Here is a 19,421-nt window from a genome sequence, read left to right on the forward strand (position 1 = left end):
GAAAGGAACAAGTTACAACAACTAGGGGTTATAATAGTTTTACAAGCATTACTATAAATAAGCCCCCTTTTGGAAAGGACCATCAAGCTCAGAAGCGACAGTATGTTTATCAATGTTCTACTCTACCTTAATAGTGTCTGTTTTTTGTGAATCAAGACTTAGTGTAATATGGTTTGTCAAGATTTATTAAAACTTTTTTCTTAGTTTTCTCTTATGTTGTATACTATATATTGTTTGTTCATGTTGTTGCTACGTCAACCCAATAATGTTAAAAAGATGGATCCATACAAGGCATGACAGAAACCTGTATCTTATAGTTAATTACATTAACAGGTATGCACTTGTAGTAATTATTCCGTTGTGTCATCACACAAAGATGATATGCACGAGACAGACAATTGATTGTGGTTGATGTTGATATCTTTTATGTGAATTAATAATAGGGAACAAACAATGAGTAAAATCTGTATTAGAAACCGTGGCTTCTATTAAAATAGTACAATGCAACAGAAAGGATGCTGCTTCTATTCGAGCAACAACACATAAGAGATGATGAGTTTTTGATTCTCAATTATTCAAAAAGAATGTGTGTGACTTCGATTAGAGATGCAAATTCTAATACAGATTTTACAGTATATGTTTTTATTCATTTTCTGCAATTTCTTCACGACATTCATTGCATGGTTTTTTCCATGGCCTATGTATGTGTGAGTCAATTGGTGAAAACATTATTTCATGGACATGTGACATCATGCCACACCCATTCTGGGATTAAGTTTTTTCATGGTGCATTTAATAAATTGTTGATCATCAAGTGGAAGTATTGAGCTTATAGTTCTGTATGCCCCAATAGAAAAATCTGAAGTAGATACACAATATAAAATAACAAAATGTAGAAATCACTGAGAAGATCTAGTTTATCTACAAAAACACATAGGTTCATATATTCAGGAATACCCACTGCCTCGTATATGCAGCAGGTGAGTCTCTATGTCATCCAAATTCAGGTTAGCATCGGGTCTTTAGTGTGCTTTAATTTTGTGCAAGACAAGTCTTCTGAATTTTACAAATTGCAAAATCTTTACGTTTTTTTATTTAATCGATGATGACAACACATGTTGAAAACTCATGGCTAGATGCTTGTTTGTAAACAATGACACGCCATGACCATCATACGCATGCGCAGATGACGACTCCCCCGCTTTAATACTCCTTAATTCAAAATCAAAATGAGAACATACACAATTCTCAAGATGCCTTGCTCTACAACAATATCTTCAAATCAAAAGCAACTGCTCAACAACAGATATAAATAGATCAGACACAGTACAAGCACACATTGTTCAATAATGTGTTTTGGGGAATAAATTTATATAGATATTTACATTTAATGTGACAAATGGAAAAAAAAAAATCACTGCTTTAAGTGAGGTCATCCCATCTGATGCATACACACGTCCAGCTTGAATTGTAATACATTTGATAAAATGGTACACATAGAGTATTATAATCATTTAAGGATGAGACCCAGGTTCGTGGCATATTTTTGGACATTTTTTGTTGTTGCATATTTTCAAATGTTGCAAGGTTGTCTTCACACTAGTAAAACAGTCTGTTAGGTACATATATTGAATTCCAAAACGAAAGGAGTGTATGTACACACACTTAGTCTTTAGGCCAACTTAGAATGCAAAGAAATGACAATACACAGAAATGAAATATAGCAAAAATCAGTGCAGTTCGACAATTGGATAGTGACACCAAAATAAAGTAGTGCTTAGACATGATGTTGTTTACTTTAAATGTAAGAAGTCACATGAGTCGTCACTGGGTATTGGTAAACATGCACCACCAATTTGAGGACAGATTGTTATTGATCCATTATTATTATAGCTGTACTTTGTAGTAAACAAAACAAATGTTGAACTGTCAAACTGAATCAATTTCCACTGTAGCTTAGAGGAATGAAAAGGTGCAAGCTGGTAATATAAGCTGGGAATATTGAAAGAATTAATTATCAGATTCATTTAAGTTATGCTAATCCAAATCATCCATATCATGTGGCAATTTCATTCCCATAGAATGCAATAGATTGGATGTAGGTCCAGCTAATCCTTGCTGTGAACTATAGGATTCTAATAAATTCTTCAGTAAATTAACGTCTACATCAACTGCTGGAATGTCTTCTGGTTCCTCTGAACCACCATATTTTGCATCTTCTTGCTCATTTTGTGATGTTGTTTTCGATGATGTTGGTTTCTATAAACAAATTTAAGTGAAGACAGCATATGATGACATCACCACAGCATATGATGACATCACCACAGCATATGATGACATCACCACAGCATATGATGACATCACCAGTTGTGAGTACAAGAAAAAGCTATTAAAAAATATGGTTTGTATTTCAATACAATTCTCTACCACAATATAATCATTGAAGTGCATATATTAATGAGGGGTTTGTTTAAAGGGGTTACTAATAGTCCCAGGGATTGCAATGTAAAATTATACTACAACATAACGAGGGAGATTGACAGAGAACCAACAGAGATAAAATTTGGTTTGACATCACTTTTCGCATTATTTTGATTTTGACACCTGTCAGTCAGAACGTAAAGACCTCTTTACACTACTACCATACACTCTTACCTTTTCTGTCTGCTTTTCAAAACTTTTCCCCATCATAGTTTGTGATAATTCTCGATCCATTTGCTCCATCATTTCTTTCATCTCTGCTGCTTCTCCTTCTAATTCATCATCATCTTAAAAATAAAGAACAACTATCTAAGCCTTGCCCGTATAAGAAAGTCAGATTTGTGAGGAGATTTTTGTTTTACATCTGTGAATAAAAAAACAGATTTTTCTTGGCAAGTTTGGCCATTATTTGTGTTCCATGTCAAAATACATAAATGAAGCAGCAATACATAAACTAAAAAGCTTCTGTTAATGATAGTTTTAGCCATGGTGGCTAATACTACAATGTTTTTCTAACTGGCTTAGTCACTTTGCAAACAAGATGATGACTATCATGAACCAGATTTAGTCACTTCGCAAGGCAGTTAGGACTTAATCTGTTGAGTTTAATGAACAGAAATACCTCAGAACAGAAATCACACAACAGCTAATTGATGTAAAATTACTTCCGCTTTTTGCATTAATTTAATTGACTTCTAAATTGTCTTTATTTGTGGTTGACTTTTATTCAATTATTACATTCTAAATTTTCCAAACAGTGGTAATAAAATATCTTAAGCTATGACCTATACTAACAAATATGAATGTAAACTTGGGGGCGCTGTTCCTTAAAGAGTCATGCACCCTCTATTCTGCGCAAGACGTCAACATGGTGGACAATGTAAACATTACGTCAACCATCAAGGAAAGTCACCAATATATTTTTTCTAAGATATTTCATATTATTATACTACCGGTATGTGTGAAAAACTTATACTTGATTTGATTTTGAACATGAAAATATTAGCTCACCATCAAGATCATACTCCTCTTCCTCATCATCGTCTAGGAAACCACTTGAATCATCACCACTGTCATCACTCTTTGGTTCTCTGAATCCTTGAAGCAATGAGATTATTTTTTTATTCTTTATACACACAGCACTGATAAATAATGTAATTATCCATAGACCCTCTAAAAGAGGGTCTATGAATTATCATAACGTAGTTTTTAGAAAAGATGAAGCAAATATCAAAGACCCAATATATAAGTCGTATAGAATTAATAATAACAAGCAGCCTGTCGGCTGAGATAGCTCCGCTGTTAGCAATGCACATTGCAATTAAAGAACTGAAGATATCATTAGAAAATTAACAATATGTATAGTATCAAGGCAATCGGACTTGCTGTTTTCAACAAGAAGTCAAAATATCACTTTTTACCAAAAATTACAAAAATATTCACTAAAATTAGAGAATTAAAGATATCATCATGAAATGAAAAAATGTGAGAGATGTCCACATGTACCCGATTCTGCTGTAAATTTGCCCAGGGCCGTTAAACAGTTTGGGTTTTTAAAAAAATAAATTAGGACCAGTTTTTTTAAAGTGCTATTTTAATCTTTTCTGATGCCTAAAAGTTTCGCCGTAGTCACATCAAGAGTTTTGATGTGTATTGCAACTAGCGTGAATGGGTTAGCTTCGTTTCGACAATGAGTTGTTATCGCTGTAAATAATGTTAAATTATTCTTCAAATGCTCAGTTTATCTTTTGAAAACAACTTTTTTTTTTAAAACAAATCATGTCGCTTTCCCATCAAAATCCAAGCCAAAAGATCGTACAACAACATCGGCAAATCTCTTCCACGCTGGGTTCAATAACATTAACATATTTAAATGTGTTATGGTAATTTGAACACGTTGGCATCATCCATCGTTTTCATTGGTTAATTATCGATTTGACCTGTCAGGTCAGGTAAAACATGGCGGATATTTATTTTTACAGCATCGAGCGCTGAAAATGTGATCGGAATCATTCACTTACGATGAAATAAGTTGAAATTTATTTGCATTCCATAACAATTCAACGAATTTATTTTTTGCACGTTATTATAATCATTACTAGGTAATAATCAACAATTGTAAAACGCAGCATGACCGGATTGCACTACCACGATCATTCACTACGAAGCAATGCAGTTGTGTTCATTGTTATTTGAAACTTCTTTTAGAATATACTTTCGTTACTACTAAATAATGAAACAAAATAATTGTATTTGGCGCACGATGTTCGTTAATGTGATTTTATTGGAGAAAGATGCGCAGTCTACTTATTAATCCAGCATTCAATTTTAGTTTCTTTCATTTTGGGGTGGTCCAACTGCCAGTGTTGAAAGTCGGCGTAGGTGGATTTTTCAATGAAAATATAAGCCCCCTAAAAATATTTGATGATAATTTTTTGGAAATTTGAACCCCAGGGCGATTTTTCGGATGGGCGAATTTACGGCAGAATCCGGTAGTAGCTATATATATATATATATAATAGCAAAACAATCAAAACTGCGGTTTTTAATAAGAAGTCGAAAATCACTTTTTATCAAAAATGACAAAAATATTCACCAAAATTACTGAATTGAAGATATCATCACAAATAGAACAAATCTGAGAGAGGTCCACATGTAGTACCTAGATATGTAATATCAAAGCAATTGGACTTGTGGTTTTTAACAAGAAGTCGAAAATATCACTTTTTACCAAAAAAACCAAAAATATTCACCAAAATTAGAGAATTAAAGATATCATTGCGAAATGAACAAATCTGAAAGAGGTTCACATGTAGTACCTATATATGTAATATCGAAGCAATCCGACTTGCCGTTTTTAACAAGAAGTCGAAAATATCACTTTTTACCAAAAATAACAAAAATATTTATCAAAATTAGAGAATTTGAGATTTTGACATGAAATGAACAAATCTGAGAAAGAACCATCCAAGGTACTTGCATATCAAATTTGAAAGAATTTGGACTTGCGGTTTCGAAGAAGAAGTTGAAATTGTAAAGTTGACGACGATGGACAATCAGTAATATGAGCTAATAACGTGATAATTCATTTTGATATCATTTAACTTCAATGGTAGAATACTTACTTGCCTTGGCAATAGTTGTTGCTATGGGCACATGTATGTAGTTATCACCCAGTAATACCGATATAAGTTATACGTTTGCTTCATTAAGATTAACAACAAATCCTTAATCAAAGTTAAATAGTCAAAGCATAACATACCACCTCCTAACATGTTTTCCAAAGCCTCAAGGAACCCACTTGAATCAAAGTTTATTTGAGCATTTTCTGACATCTTTGGAAACTCTGCTCCTTCATGGCTTGATACTTTGTTGACAAATGCCTTCATGTTGTCAGCGACTGAGCCAAGGTCATAACTCATTGCTGACAACAGGTCTTTCTCATCAGGCAGTGAGGTTGCCGTTGATTTGCCGACAGCTTCATGCAACATTTGTTCCAGCTGATCAGGTGTGAGGAATAGCCAGCTGTCATCTGAAGACAATTAGGACAAAACGGAAATGATGACATGTATGAAATAAATTCATTTTTACAAATTAAAATAGTGATAAATTAAAATATAGGTTTAATACAAGTTGGTATGAAACACAATGTGACTTCATACAGAATCTGAACATTGACGACTGACTTTCTTGAACGTTTTGATGATTGAAGTGGCACTCTCTAGTGACAAAATGCTTCTGTAATGTAAATGAAAGGCTGTTCATATAGCCAATATTATTTTGATTTGTAGTCATTTGTCAATAAAAAATAGAGAAATTTTTTCACTGTGTTTAAATTTTGTTGACAAGTGAAATCTGCTAAATATCTGTGAACATGTAAAACTACAATAGAACTCATTGTTTTGTCTGCTAATCGGTGAATATGCTTAAAGTATCAAAACAGAGAAATTAAATCCCAGTAAAAATCAATGCATTTTTACAGTGTTCTAAAAATGAACAACTACACAACCAATCAAAGTCATCCAATTGAAAGACATTACTTTCACAAATCTATATCATTTCCTCACTAGAGGGCGCCCTTATAGGAATAATGTACTTATTCTATTGTTGAATTATACTTACCATCTTCTGGTTGTAAATTCTTCTCAGCTACTTTCAAATCATGAAAACTCACTTTATTTGAATGCAGTATTTCCAACACTTGATGTCCGGGCTCTGTCCTCTCTCTAAGTGTAAACATATAGTAGTAAAAGTAACATTACACAAGTCATAGTTCCTGTCTGTATTTGAGTTGAGAACACAAAGACAAAAAGAAATAATTTCATAAGAATTCTACTGAAAAAACAAATTTTAAAAAATCAAAAAATCAGAAAAAACAAAACAATTTCTGCCAATTTGTTGAATTTCATTGTTAAAAAGTATTAGAGAACTGGCAAGGACAAATAGAATCAATATGGTTGCCAAGCGACCATTTTGAATTGTATCCTGAACAGGTAACTGTCAACTTCACCATGTTGGAATTTGATAATGATGTCATAGACAAAGACACTTAAAAACAAAACAATATGGTCACTAGTTGGTTATTTTGAATCAAATGAAATGACATGCATCAGTAACCCACCATGGGTGATGTCAATACCAAGTTTTAATGAAATTGACCAAGGCATGCCTGAGAAGTGGTTATTTTATTTTTGATTTTAATTCAAAGGTCAACAAAATGAAAAACAAATCAATGTGCACATGTCTGCCATGACGTTGTACTAACTTTGAATCAAAGAAATCCAAGAGATGATATTGGAAGCACTAATGACTAAAAAAAGTTCCTGTTTCGGACTATCTGTAAGTGTGACACACCTCTATTTAGAAGTGGGTATATGATATGGTTTCAGATGTGAGGATGAGATATATTACTCACATATTGTCAGAATGAACCATGATTTCTGTGTAGTACTCTTTAGCAGATTTGATCAGCTCATTGTACAGCCTGGATCCTTTCAACTCCCCCTACAAAAGGTGAGATTTTATTTCAATTATTAATAAAAATGGATATCATATTCTGTGGCTTGACGACTGAGCTGTATTTTATCAGGCGTCACTGAGCAGATTCAATTTGTAGACTTATGGATAACGAAACGTCTCGTAGTATGTAACTCGTCAACAGACTAAGGTTTAGAACAATACAAAAAACTACACTCTTGAGTTCATGAAAACTCCCAAAAGAAGAAAGCAAGTGAACAGTAATAAAGTTGACGAACTGAAACTGACAGACAGCCTCTTTCTGGTACCGGTCTCGGTTTGGTCATATATACCGGTAATATTTAGCGTTCTAGCTGCATCCAGCAATATATTCCTGGTATTAAAAACATACATTGCAGGCTATATAGTCAGTTGGTTTTAACTTTGAAGGGATGAAATCAAATTCAATCACGGAATATCGTATTTGCTCTATTAATAATAAATACACCTCCAATAGTAGCACATATAAACCAAAATTGTACTTGTTAAAGTATTACTTTTATTTATAGATACATAGATACAAATAAGGGCTACTAATAAAGCAGATACAACATTATAAATCTTAAAGTTAGAATTGTTCTTTACATAAGTGACACTGACTTGATGGTCTGGCCTTATTAGAACTGAGATAAATTTTGAGGGTCTCACCATTACTTAGAGTGTCAAATATGTGTATTACACTCACCCTGAAATAATCTTTATCTTTTAAAGACTGTAAATATCGTTGCCATCTCACTTCATTCACTTCTTGTTCATTGCTGCTGGATGCTGACTTGCCTGTACATCTTGCACAAAGTATCTCAAATCCATGAGCCTATGTAAAATATACCTCTACTTTTACATACAATTTGTTTTTGCTAATTTTTATAACAGAGAACAAAAATTATCTCACAATACATTATAAAACATTACATTGTAATCACAATACATTACAATACATTGTAATCACAACACAATACATAACGTAATCACAACACAACACAATACATTACATTATAATCACAATACAAAACATTACATTGTAATCACAATACATTACATTGTAACCACAACACATTACATTGTAATCACAATACATTACAATACATTGTAATCACAACACAATACATAACGTAATCGCAACACAACACAACACAATACATTACATTGTAATCACAATACAAAACATTACATTGTAATCACAACACATTACATTGTAACCACAACACATTACATTGTAATCACAATACAAAACATTACCTTGTAATCACAAAACATTACCTTGTAATCACAAAACATTACATTGTGATCACAATACATTAAAATGTAATCACAATACATTACATTGTAATCACAATACATTACATTGTAATCACAACACATTACATTGTAATCACAATACATTACATTGTAATCACAATACATTACACTGTAATCATAATACATTGTAATCACAACATATTACATTGTGACCACAATACATTACATTGAAATCACAATACATTACAACCACAATACATTACATTGTAATCACAATACATTGTAATCACAATACATTACATTGTAATCACAACACATTACATTGTAATCACAATATATTACATTGTAATTACAACACATTACATTGTAATCACAATACAATACATTGTAATCACAACACATTACATTGTAATCACAATACATTACAACCACAATACATTGTAATCACAATACATTACATTGTAATCACAATACATTACAACCACAATACATTACATTGTGATCACAATACATTACATTGTGATCACAATACATTACAACCACAATACATTACATTGTAATCACAATACATTACATTGTAATCACAATACATTACATTGTAATCACAACACATTGCATTGTAATAACAATACAATACATTGTAATCAGAATACATTTACAACCACAATACATTACATTGTGATTACAACACATTACATTGTTATCACAATGCAATACATTGTAATCACAATACATTACAACCACAATACATTACATTGTAATCACAATACATTACAACCACAATACATTACATTGTAATCACAATACTTTACAACCACAATACATTACATTGTGATCACAATACATTACAACCACAATACATTACATTGTAATCACAATACATTACATTGTAATCACAATACATTACATTGTAATCACAACACATTGCATTGTAATAACAATACAATACATTGTAATCAGAATACATTTACAACCACAATACATTACATTGTGATTACAACACATTACATTGTTATCACAATGCAATACATTGTAATCACAATACATTACATTGTAATCACAATACATTACAACCACAATACATTACATTGTAATCACAATACTTTACAACCACAATACATTACATTGTAATCACAATACATTACAATCCCAATACATTACCTTGTAATCGCAATACATTACATTGTAATCACAATACATTACAGCCACAATACATTACATCGTAATCACAACACATTACATTGTAATCACAATATATTACATTGTAATTACAACACATTACATTGTAATCACAATACATTACAACCACAATACAATACATTGTAATCACAACACAATACATAACGTAATGACAACACAACACATAACGTAATCACAACACAAAACATTACATTGTAATCATAATACAAAACATTATCTTGTAATCATAAAAACATTACCTTGTAATCACAATACATTACATTGTGATCACAATACATTACATTGTAATCACAATACATTACAACCACAAAACATTACATTGTGATCACAATACATTACATTGTGATCACAATACATTACAACCACAATACATTACATGGTAATCACAATACATTACATTGTAATCACAATACATTACATTGTAATCATAACACATTGCATTGTAATAACAATACATTGTAATCACAACACATTACATTGTAATCAGAATACATTTACAACCACAATACATTACATTGTGATGACAACACATTACATTGTTATCACAATACAATACATTGTAATCACAATACATTACAACCACAATACATTACATTATAATCACAATACAATACAATACATTGTAACCACAACACATTACATTGTAATAACAATACATTACAATCCCAATACATTACATTGTAATCACAATACATTACATTGTAATCACAATACATTACAGCCACAATACATTACATTGTAATCACAATACATTACAACCACAAAACATTACATTGTGATCACAATACATTACATTGTAATCACAATACTTTACAACCACAATACATTACATTGTAATCACAATACATTACAACCAAAATACATTACATTGTGATCACAATACATTACATTGTAATCACAATACTTTACAACCACAATACATTACATTGTAATCACAATACAATACATTGTAATCACAACACATTACATTGTAATCACAATACATTACATTGTAATTGCAATACATTACATTGTAATCACAATACATTACAGCCACAATACATTACATTTTAATCACAATACATTACAACCACAATACATTACATTATAATCACAATACATTACATTGTAATCACAGTACATTACAATTGGTCAGATGATAATTTTCATGTTATGATCTTACCAGTTTCATGCCCATATCATGTGATCTGTGAATGGGATTTGACTCAGATGGAAGGTTCCACCCACTCGATTTATCCGGTTGGAAACGTTGTTGTAATAACTGACCATATAAACACCTAGTCATCTTCACCTGCAAATTGAATGTGAACATTTTACATAATAGCACTAAAGGCTGCATGCTTGTAACTTTATTTTGCTGAGTACAAGTTTCCATCAAATGAATTTAAAATTGCAAATAAATAGAAGCGATACCTGAACATGATTTCATGGGAACAATGATTTTCCCCCCATTTTTCCCGTTAAAGCCATATCCCCAAGTCTTAATCCAGCGGATATTTTGGATTCAAAATAGGATAGAAATACATATAACATATTCCAAAACTAGTTGGGTTAATACTCCAATTTCTTTTATTCAAACTTTCAAATAGCTAACCAGAAAAAAATGACAGAAAACAATAAAGTGACAGCCTTTGTTGTGACTTGCAATAATGACTAACATTCACTGTGGATTTGTGTGCTGTTTAACACTATTACCCGGTAAATATTAACCTAGGAAGCCCAGGAAGTTAGGATAACCTACATGCAAATATGCCTAAAGACATGTTGTGATTGTTACAATTGCAAATATTTGCATTTAGCTTACACTTTTTGAGAAGTATCGGTACTTGCATTTGAAAATTTTAGCCTTACCAGATACCAAAACATACTAATAGATCCATAAATAAAGCTGTGTTTGAGAGAGCAAGTCAAAATCAAATAAATCACACCACTGTAGATGTTTGATTGGTAATTTGTATAAACTGATAAATCTGAGAGATGTCTACCAAAGGTACCTACATATAATATCTCCAAACTATTGTAAGTAAAAGATGGGATTTTTTAATAAAAATGACTTACTGTAGTCATGATCCGCTCATCTGGAGGAAAGTACTTCATTCTCCGACAAGCCTACAACAAAAATAGTAATTTTTAACTATTTCATCTCTGTCGGAAGGAAATAATGTACTCTATTAGAGACATACATCTTCAATGGAGATCGTGTAGGCAGATATATTTGTCTCCATCAAAGGTGCAATCATATAAAACAATGGCTTCTGTTCAATTTCTCATCCAATATAATTCTTGAAGTGATTAAAAAACATAAAATTATATAAATAAAGAAAATAGCTCAAATAATAAGCACTTTTAACAGAACAAATACAGTATCTGTCATATTTTATCCACTGCATTATTATGTGATGTGAACCACCCAAGGCCCTGAAACTGAATAACACATCTAAATCACAGATAAGTTAAAGGTTAATATCATTTGCCAAATTAAATATTGAGACATACATTCATTTTGAATGGATGTGTTTCACTATATTTTGTAAATATTTATAAAAGAAAATTCAAACAAGAGATTGTAATTCAATATTGGGTCACTTTCTTGTAGTATACTTTATACGCAGTGATGAGTCCTGATTGGACAACGCTAAGATCAATTCGAAATTATAATCATACACATGAGTGACGTCAAATTCAAAGTTGTTGTGAATGCTTAGATAGTTTTACTGCCATTCTGAGTTTCTAAATATTAGTGGGTAATCTGAGTGTAGGCCTGAATTTCAATTTCAATCGTACATAAATTTTTTTTTTTAAATATTTTTTATTTCATGTAACAAAAAGTATTAGACATATTAGACATGTACACAACACAGACAATAGGGAATATTTCCTGTTAGCAGTTCTACACAAAGAACTTTACTGTCATGCATTATTGTAAGTATTGGTTTTATAAAAGAAAATGATTATATTACTGACAAGCCAAATTTATTAAATAAAACTGGAACATCTACAGAAATCAGTGTATAGAGATTTTTATTGTATTTCTAAATGTAAATGTTGTAATGTACATTTTAGTTTGTATTTTTAATTTTACTTTAAAGTTGTATTATGAAGTAGTATATAATAAATGCAACATTTATATTATTCGTAAGAAATCTGGGTCAAAAATGTTAGCAAACAGCGGAACATTGCAGAGCATTTATGTAGATTTGGTTGTGGTTGAGTTTTCAGCATCTAATAGGTCATCACCAAGTCCATCAAATTTGCACAGAAAACTGACATCTCTTATTAGTGATTTGTTGTTCTGTCATTTGTTTCCTAAATATATGAGATTTCCTATCATTCGTTGCCACTGCGTCCAAGCGAACATGGAACATTTCATACTTGCAAGATTCAAAAATGTGTTGCATGTTGGGATTTCAGGTATTCCAAATAAATCAGTCACGTAACTCATGAACGCCTGATTCCACTTCATTGTTCATTTTACTACCGGGTATATACTGTAAGAGGATTAATTTTTCACTGGGTTTTAATTTTGCTTATTTCCCTGACTGGAAAATGCGCTAAATTAAAACCCAGTGAATATGTACAATTTAGCATAGAACATTTTCTAAATGATAAAACCGTGAATTCAAAACCCACTGAATATGCCTGAAATGGCAAATCATCGAAATATAAACCCAGTGAAAACAAGTCATTGTCAATGACACGTCCCCGTTCCGTTCATATTTGAGTGACATATACATTCAAAGCAGATCATGACCGAAATGCACCTGCATATGTACAACACATTGTGCTAAATCTGAACAAAATCCATCCATGCATGACTGAGATCCGGTTCTGGAATTGTGAAAATACGTGATTTTGATGCATTTTCGGCCTTAAAATGGCCATCATTCCGCTATTGTTAAGCAGATCATGAAACAAATGCACATATCTATTTGTGACATGATGTACCATGTGTGTGTGAAGTTTGAACTTGATCAATCCAGACATGTCTTGGATACGGATCCAGAACTGAATTCTTTAACAAAATGGCCACCAGTCGACCATTTCGAACTTGATCCGGAAAAAAAAAAAGATGTGCATCAAGGTCCTATTATGTTTAATGTATGTACCAAATTTGAACAAAATCCATCCATGCATAACTGAGATACAGGTCCAGAATGGTGAAAATGTGCGATTTCAATGCATTTTCGGCCTTAAAGCTGCCCCCATTTGGCTATCGTTAATGAGATCATGAAACAAATGCACATACATATTTGTGACATGATGTACCTTGTGTGTGTGAAGTTTGAACTTGATCAATCCAGACATGTCTCGGATACGGATCCAGAACTGAATTCTTTAAAACAAAATGGCCGCCAGTCGGCTATTTCGAACTTGATCCGAAAAAAAAAATGACGTGCATCAAGGTCCTATTATGTTTAATGTATGTACCAAATTTGAATGAAATCCGTCCATGCATAACTGAGATCCGGGTCCGGAATGGTGAAAATGTGCGATTTCAATGCATTTTCGGTCTTAAAGCGGCCGCCATTTGGCTATCGTTAATGAGCTAATGAAACAAATGCACATACATATTTGTGACATGATGTACCTTGTGTGTGTGAAGTTTGAACTCGATCAATCCAAGCATGTCTCAGATACGGATCCAGAACTGAATTCTTTAAAACAAAATGGCCGCCAGTCGGCCATTTCGAACCCGATCCAAAAAAAAAAATGATGTGCATCAAGGTCCTATTATGTTTAATGTATGTACCAAATTTGAACAAAATCCGTCCATGCATAACTGAGATCCGGGTCCGGAATGGTGAAAATGTGCGATTTTGATGCATTTTCGGCCTTAAAATGGCCGCTATTCGGCTATCGTTAATCGGATCATGAAAAAAATGCATGTGCATATGTCCCATATAATGTGTGATGTATGAGTGAAGTTTGAACTTAATCGGTCCATGCATGTTCGAGATACAGGTGATCACGGACGCACGGATGGACGGACGGACGGACGCACACAGGGCAAAACATAAGTCCCCGTTTTCGGACTGCGTCCGAATGGGGACTAATTAGTCATTTTACAGTATTTTAAAGACTTCAAATAAGTTCAGCAGATAATACAACTTCAATGTTTTGTTATGTGTTTATTCAATTGCTGTTTCCTCTTAAGTCAGTGTTGTGTCATATAATGCTTCCAATCACAGTCCCTCCACTTTGTTCCAATGCACTATTTGCTGTATGCTAGTATTCTACTACTGATGAATATGCCTAGAGAATAGACTTACCTTCAAATCTATAGGGTCCCTACAATAAAATGCTTGTACAGCTGGAGCCACCAATGATGGTTTTTGTTGTAACACCACAGCCACATTGACAGGGACATAGCAGTGAGCATGATGAATATTTTCTTGTATTTTCTTGGGGTAACTGATAAAACAATGAATAGATTTAGTATTAATTTATATTATTATACATCTGTCACTGCAATGCCATAAGTTACATCGTGTCGTAGTTTTGCAGTATTTTACAGGGTATTTTCATCCCAACATATTAGGAAATAGGAATTCCAAATATAGAACGATTACGTCCTCTAATAAAAACAAACATGGCTGCCACAAGGGTTTTAAACATTTTGGATTCCAGCATTTTCATGATGTATATTTGGTTAGGGAAAGATGTATAATCATAAGGTTATTACGAGGATACCTCAAAGTATGCATGAAGACAGTACGCCGCACATCTCCACTGTGCGTCGTCGACACTCCAGCTGTACTAACTTTGAGGTATCCTTGTAATAACCTCATATTATTATGTGGTACCGGTAAGAAATACAGGTACATCTGCCAAAGTTAGTTTGTATCAGTACACCTAACATTATTCATAATGCTAGAAAATTAAATATAGCAGCCCAACTCATCAAAGTTTTTTGAAATCTATTATCCCAGACATATTATATTATATCACACAAATGATGTTTCGTGTACAGCATTTCATGATGATAATGTCTACCATTAAAACATATCGCAAAATTTTCATTTCATTTTTTGTTATGGCTTATTTTATGTAGTTGTAGATAAAAAAAAGTATGAAAATAGGATTTTCTTTTTAGCCATTTACTATTGGTTTCCATGGTAGAAAGGTTTGCTTGGGTAAAAAAATCGTATATATTTATAAAATGAGTAATTACGATTGTCCTAATTTTTTAGGAAGTTTTGATGAATATTATTTATTTCTACAGTATATGAATTAATGCTTCAACATGGAATAAAAAAACGCCCATTTTTGCATGATTTCAGACAGTTTCGCTCCAAAAATAATATTTCATACTAGGAAAAAAATCCCACATTATGTAATACTTTAGAAACAAAAAGAAATTAATAATTATTTGTTGGACTTCAAAGCCACAGATGGTCAGTAACACAGGTTTGACTATATAACAGAATCATTGCTTTTGTGTCAAATAAAATTGCTACTGATATAAAGAACCTAAGTCTTTACTTTTGCAGTTTTCTTCTGACAGCTTGTTGTATCTGTGTAGATGCTACAGTTCTATGTGGATGGTGATATACCGTCTGTAGCGATATCTGCAATGTTGGTGATTCTGTCGGTAGTACGCCAATATCTGCCGGTGACACAGGAAGTGGGATAATGTGAAGCTGCCCATTCTGAATGAAAACCTAAAAAAAAGTAATAGAAGTAATTTTACTGAAAATATAACAATATAATTTCAAATTTAAAGAACGTTTTCTCGTTAATTTCAATTTTGCATGCTCCCGTATAACAACAATGTGACCATGCAATACCTTGGTGACAATTATTTCAGAAATAATTTTAAAAAATTAATGACAAGAAGAAAATTTATACTTCCCAACCTTCTCTATTTTTGTTTTTCAATGTAACCAGAAACACAATATTTATTTTATTTGACTAAGGCCAGACTTTTATTATCCCTTGTTTCGCGAACCCGTCGAATGAACAGGAGCCGAAAATGAAATAAAAATTTAAATTTTATTTCAGCGTAATTTCTCGCGCCCGCCGACTTGTAAGCGCAAAAAATTGCTAAAAAGATATATTATTTTTATCTTCATTTTTTTACCGCCTGCCGCATAACAAATCCAAGTTGCATTTTCGTGGGAGTATCATGATCAAAGTCCAAAAGTCTCACGCAGATGAAGAACAAGGTTATACATGAAATAAATTTGTATTTAATTTCTTCCCTCCGATCAATGATCTCTCTTATAATTCTTTGAGAATCACACAAATCTAATGGAAAAAAAGAATAAATTTTATTTTTTTTCCCGCCCTCCTCAAAAAAATTGTCTTATAAAAACTTGAGAAACAAGGAAAAAAAAAAGTCTGGCCGAATCTTTAATAGCCTGATTACTCCAACTTGATGAAATGGGAATAGGTGGGTATTATCGATAAAAATAGGTGATAGACCATCAAATTTTATCATACAATGTGATTCAATGTATGGACAGTTGGACTAAAGTTTCACTGTAGGTGGTGTACTAAGAGATTTCAACTACATGTACCCGTATTATGTCGAATTACCCTGTTTATGCTCGTGTCTGGATCCAACCACTTTGGTAAATAATCTGCAGCCTCTATCAGAAGGAATTCACCATCACTGTCAGAAATCCTATGAATCAACCAAAGTATGTCAGATTGACTGGTTTTCTAATTATAACCAAGATAAAATAATGTTCTCCTCTGGAGAGTTGACAGAAGAAAATGCAAAGGACCTCCATTTCTATGATAATTTATTTCTATTGTTTATCTAAAATAAGAAGACAATATCTGTGTTATCGTTATGGTTATGAGCTCTGTATCTAATTTGCCAACTTGCACTGAAATGAGATTGAAATGGAGTGTTGGTATCAATCGACAAGTGTCCAATTTCCTGGTTGCAGGTGGCTGGTATACCCACATTTGACTGCCAGTGAAAGTATGAAATGGAGTGTTGGTATCAATCGACAAGCGTCCAATTTCCTGGTTGCAGGTGGCTGGTACACCCACATTTGACTGCAGCCAGTGAAAATGAGATTGAAATGGAGTGTTGGTATCAATCGACAAGTGTCCAATTTCCTGGTTGCAGGTGGCTGCAGGTACACCCACATTTGACTGCAGCCAGTGAAAGTATGAAATAATAATAAGACATTTGTTTGGTTAAAATTAACTTACTTGACAGTCAGTTCTGGGAACACTTCAGTCAGCTGGAAAAGTAAATAAACAATAAACCATTCATCTTCAATGTTATCTCCATAATTGGTGATTCCATGTAAATGGGTTGGGTTGCCCCCTGAAAAAAAAAAATATCTAAAAAAAAATTCTTTTGTATACACCATTGAAAAAATATACTCAGCAAAAACAAGTACATGTAATTGTAAATTAAACAAGTTGCTACTTTAAAATACTTTATTTTTGCTTGAAATTCATTTTTGCTGAAGGAATGATTCAGTGAAAATAAAATTCAGCGAAAATACCTGTTTTTCTATATTTTACTTTCAACTTGTCAAAAATCGGTGAAAAGAAATTCCATACAAAACACCCAAAAGTCTTTTCAGCAAAAACTAATTACAGCTAAAAAATATTGATGATAGGCCAAGCTAGATGTCACCTGACCTACATCTTCTGATTGGTCGGTGACTTGGAGCACCCAGATGTAAAGACTGAATTTGCATGTTTGATTAAGATATTAAAATCATGGTGATATTGCTAAGTTGTCAACTAATTCAGAACACACACGCTGCTTATGTCACCAGAAAGCACCCACAAGGCTGTCTACACTGATAATCTTTATTGAATTTCTCAAGTACGTGATTTCTGTCTTTGTTACACCTGAAGTTGCATATTCTTTCCTCCAGTTGGTGTTTTGTGTAAGCAGTACTACTTGCCTAGAACTGAATTTAGACACACATTGGCAAAGGCTGCAGGCTAATACACAAAATAAAAGAATGGGATATTACTTTAGGTGTGATTGAAATATTTCATGTCCTAAACAAACTGAAAAACATAAATCACATTTTATAATGAGGACCATCAGTATTGGGAGCAATGATGGCTATTTCAGTAGACGAACGAATCATATACATAACATACACGAAACGTCAAGTCGATTCAGCAAAAAGTACTCACCCACACCAGGAACAATCCGAATATTAAATGGGTCTCTTTGCCAGATGTAGTCGACTAAATGAGAACTTAAATACGCTAGATACTTGTCTAAACTCTCCTCTGCTGCCTCCTTTTGACTTTTAACCTCACTGTCCAACTGATCATACTTTATAAACAGAAAATACTCAACGACATCTTCCACATGTTCAACACCAGCCATGTTTAGATTGTTTTACTTCCGGGGTTGTAACCTCTGACTTCTTATGCCGTTTTTATCAACAAGATTTTTTTAAATACGATTTAGTTTTCGTAGAACATCAAGTGATTATACTGGTTAACGGATTTCAACAATTTAGCTAACTTTAGAATTCATATTGAAATTT

The 19,421-nt window shown here is 32.7% G+C and overlaps 1 protein-coding gene across 1 annotated transcript; it reads right to left on the reverse strand.

Moving 5' to 3' along the window:
• Positions 1 to 1,350: 1,350 nt before the first annotated feature.
• LOC102808284 (protein ecdysoneless homolog) lies at positions 1,351 to 19,271 on the reverse strand. Its single transcript, XM_085502036.1, has 14 exons — positions 19,060 to 19,271; positions 18,106 to 18,223; positions 17,476 to 17,563; positions 16,420 to 16,598; positions 15,207 to 15,348; positions 11,995 to 12,045; positions 11,099 to 11,227; positions 8,183 to 8,311; positions 7,397 to 7,485; positions 6,604 to 6,707; positions 5,744 to 6,013; positions 3,493 to 3,579; positions 2,656 to 2,768; positions 1,351 to 2,259 (listed from the first exon to the last, which is right to left on the reverse strand). Exons 1-14 carry the CDS (start codon positions 19,256 to 19,258, stop codon positions 2,038 to 2,040), a joined length of 1,920 nt encoding a protein of 639 aa, XP_085358162.1. The 5' UTR covers positions 19,259 to 19,271; the 3' UTR covers positions 1,351 to 2,037.
• Between the last annotated feature and the right edge of the window lie 150 nt (positions 19,272 to 19,421).

Source organism: Saccoglossus kowalevskii, chromosome 8 (genome assembly GCF_978046115.1).
Source record: "Saccoglossus kowalevskii chromosome 8, keSacKowa6.1, whole genome shotgun sequence".
In the NCBI taxonomy this organism is placed as follows: domain Eukaryota; kingdom Metazoa; phylum Hemichordata; class Enteropneusta; family Harrimaniidae; genus Saccoglossus; species Saccoglossus kowalevskii.

What these genes read in the sequence shown, in the direction of transcription:
- LOC102808284 (XM_085502036.1), bottom strand. Translation starts at nt 19,258, where the DNA reads ATGGCTGGTGTTGAACATGTGGAAGATGTCGTTGAGTATTTTCTGTTT. An exon ending in ATGAGCGGATCATGACTACA is followed by an intron (nt 11,228 to 11,994) that starts GTAAGTCATTTT and finishes TTCAATTTGCAG; the next exon opens with GTGAAGATGACTAGGTGTTT. An exon ending in ATGGTTCATTCTGACAATAT is followed by an intron (nt 6,708 to 7,396) that starts GTGAGTAATATA and finishes GTTTACACTTAG; the next exon opens with AGAGAGGACAGAGCCCGGAC.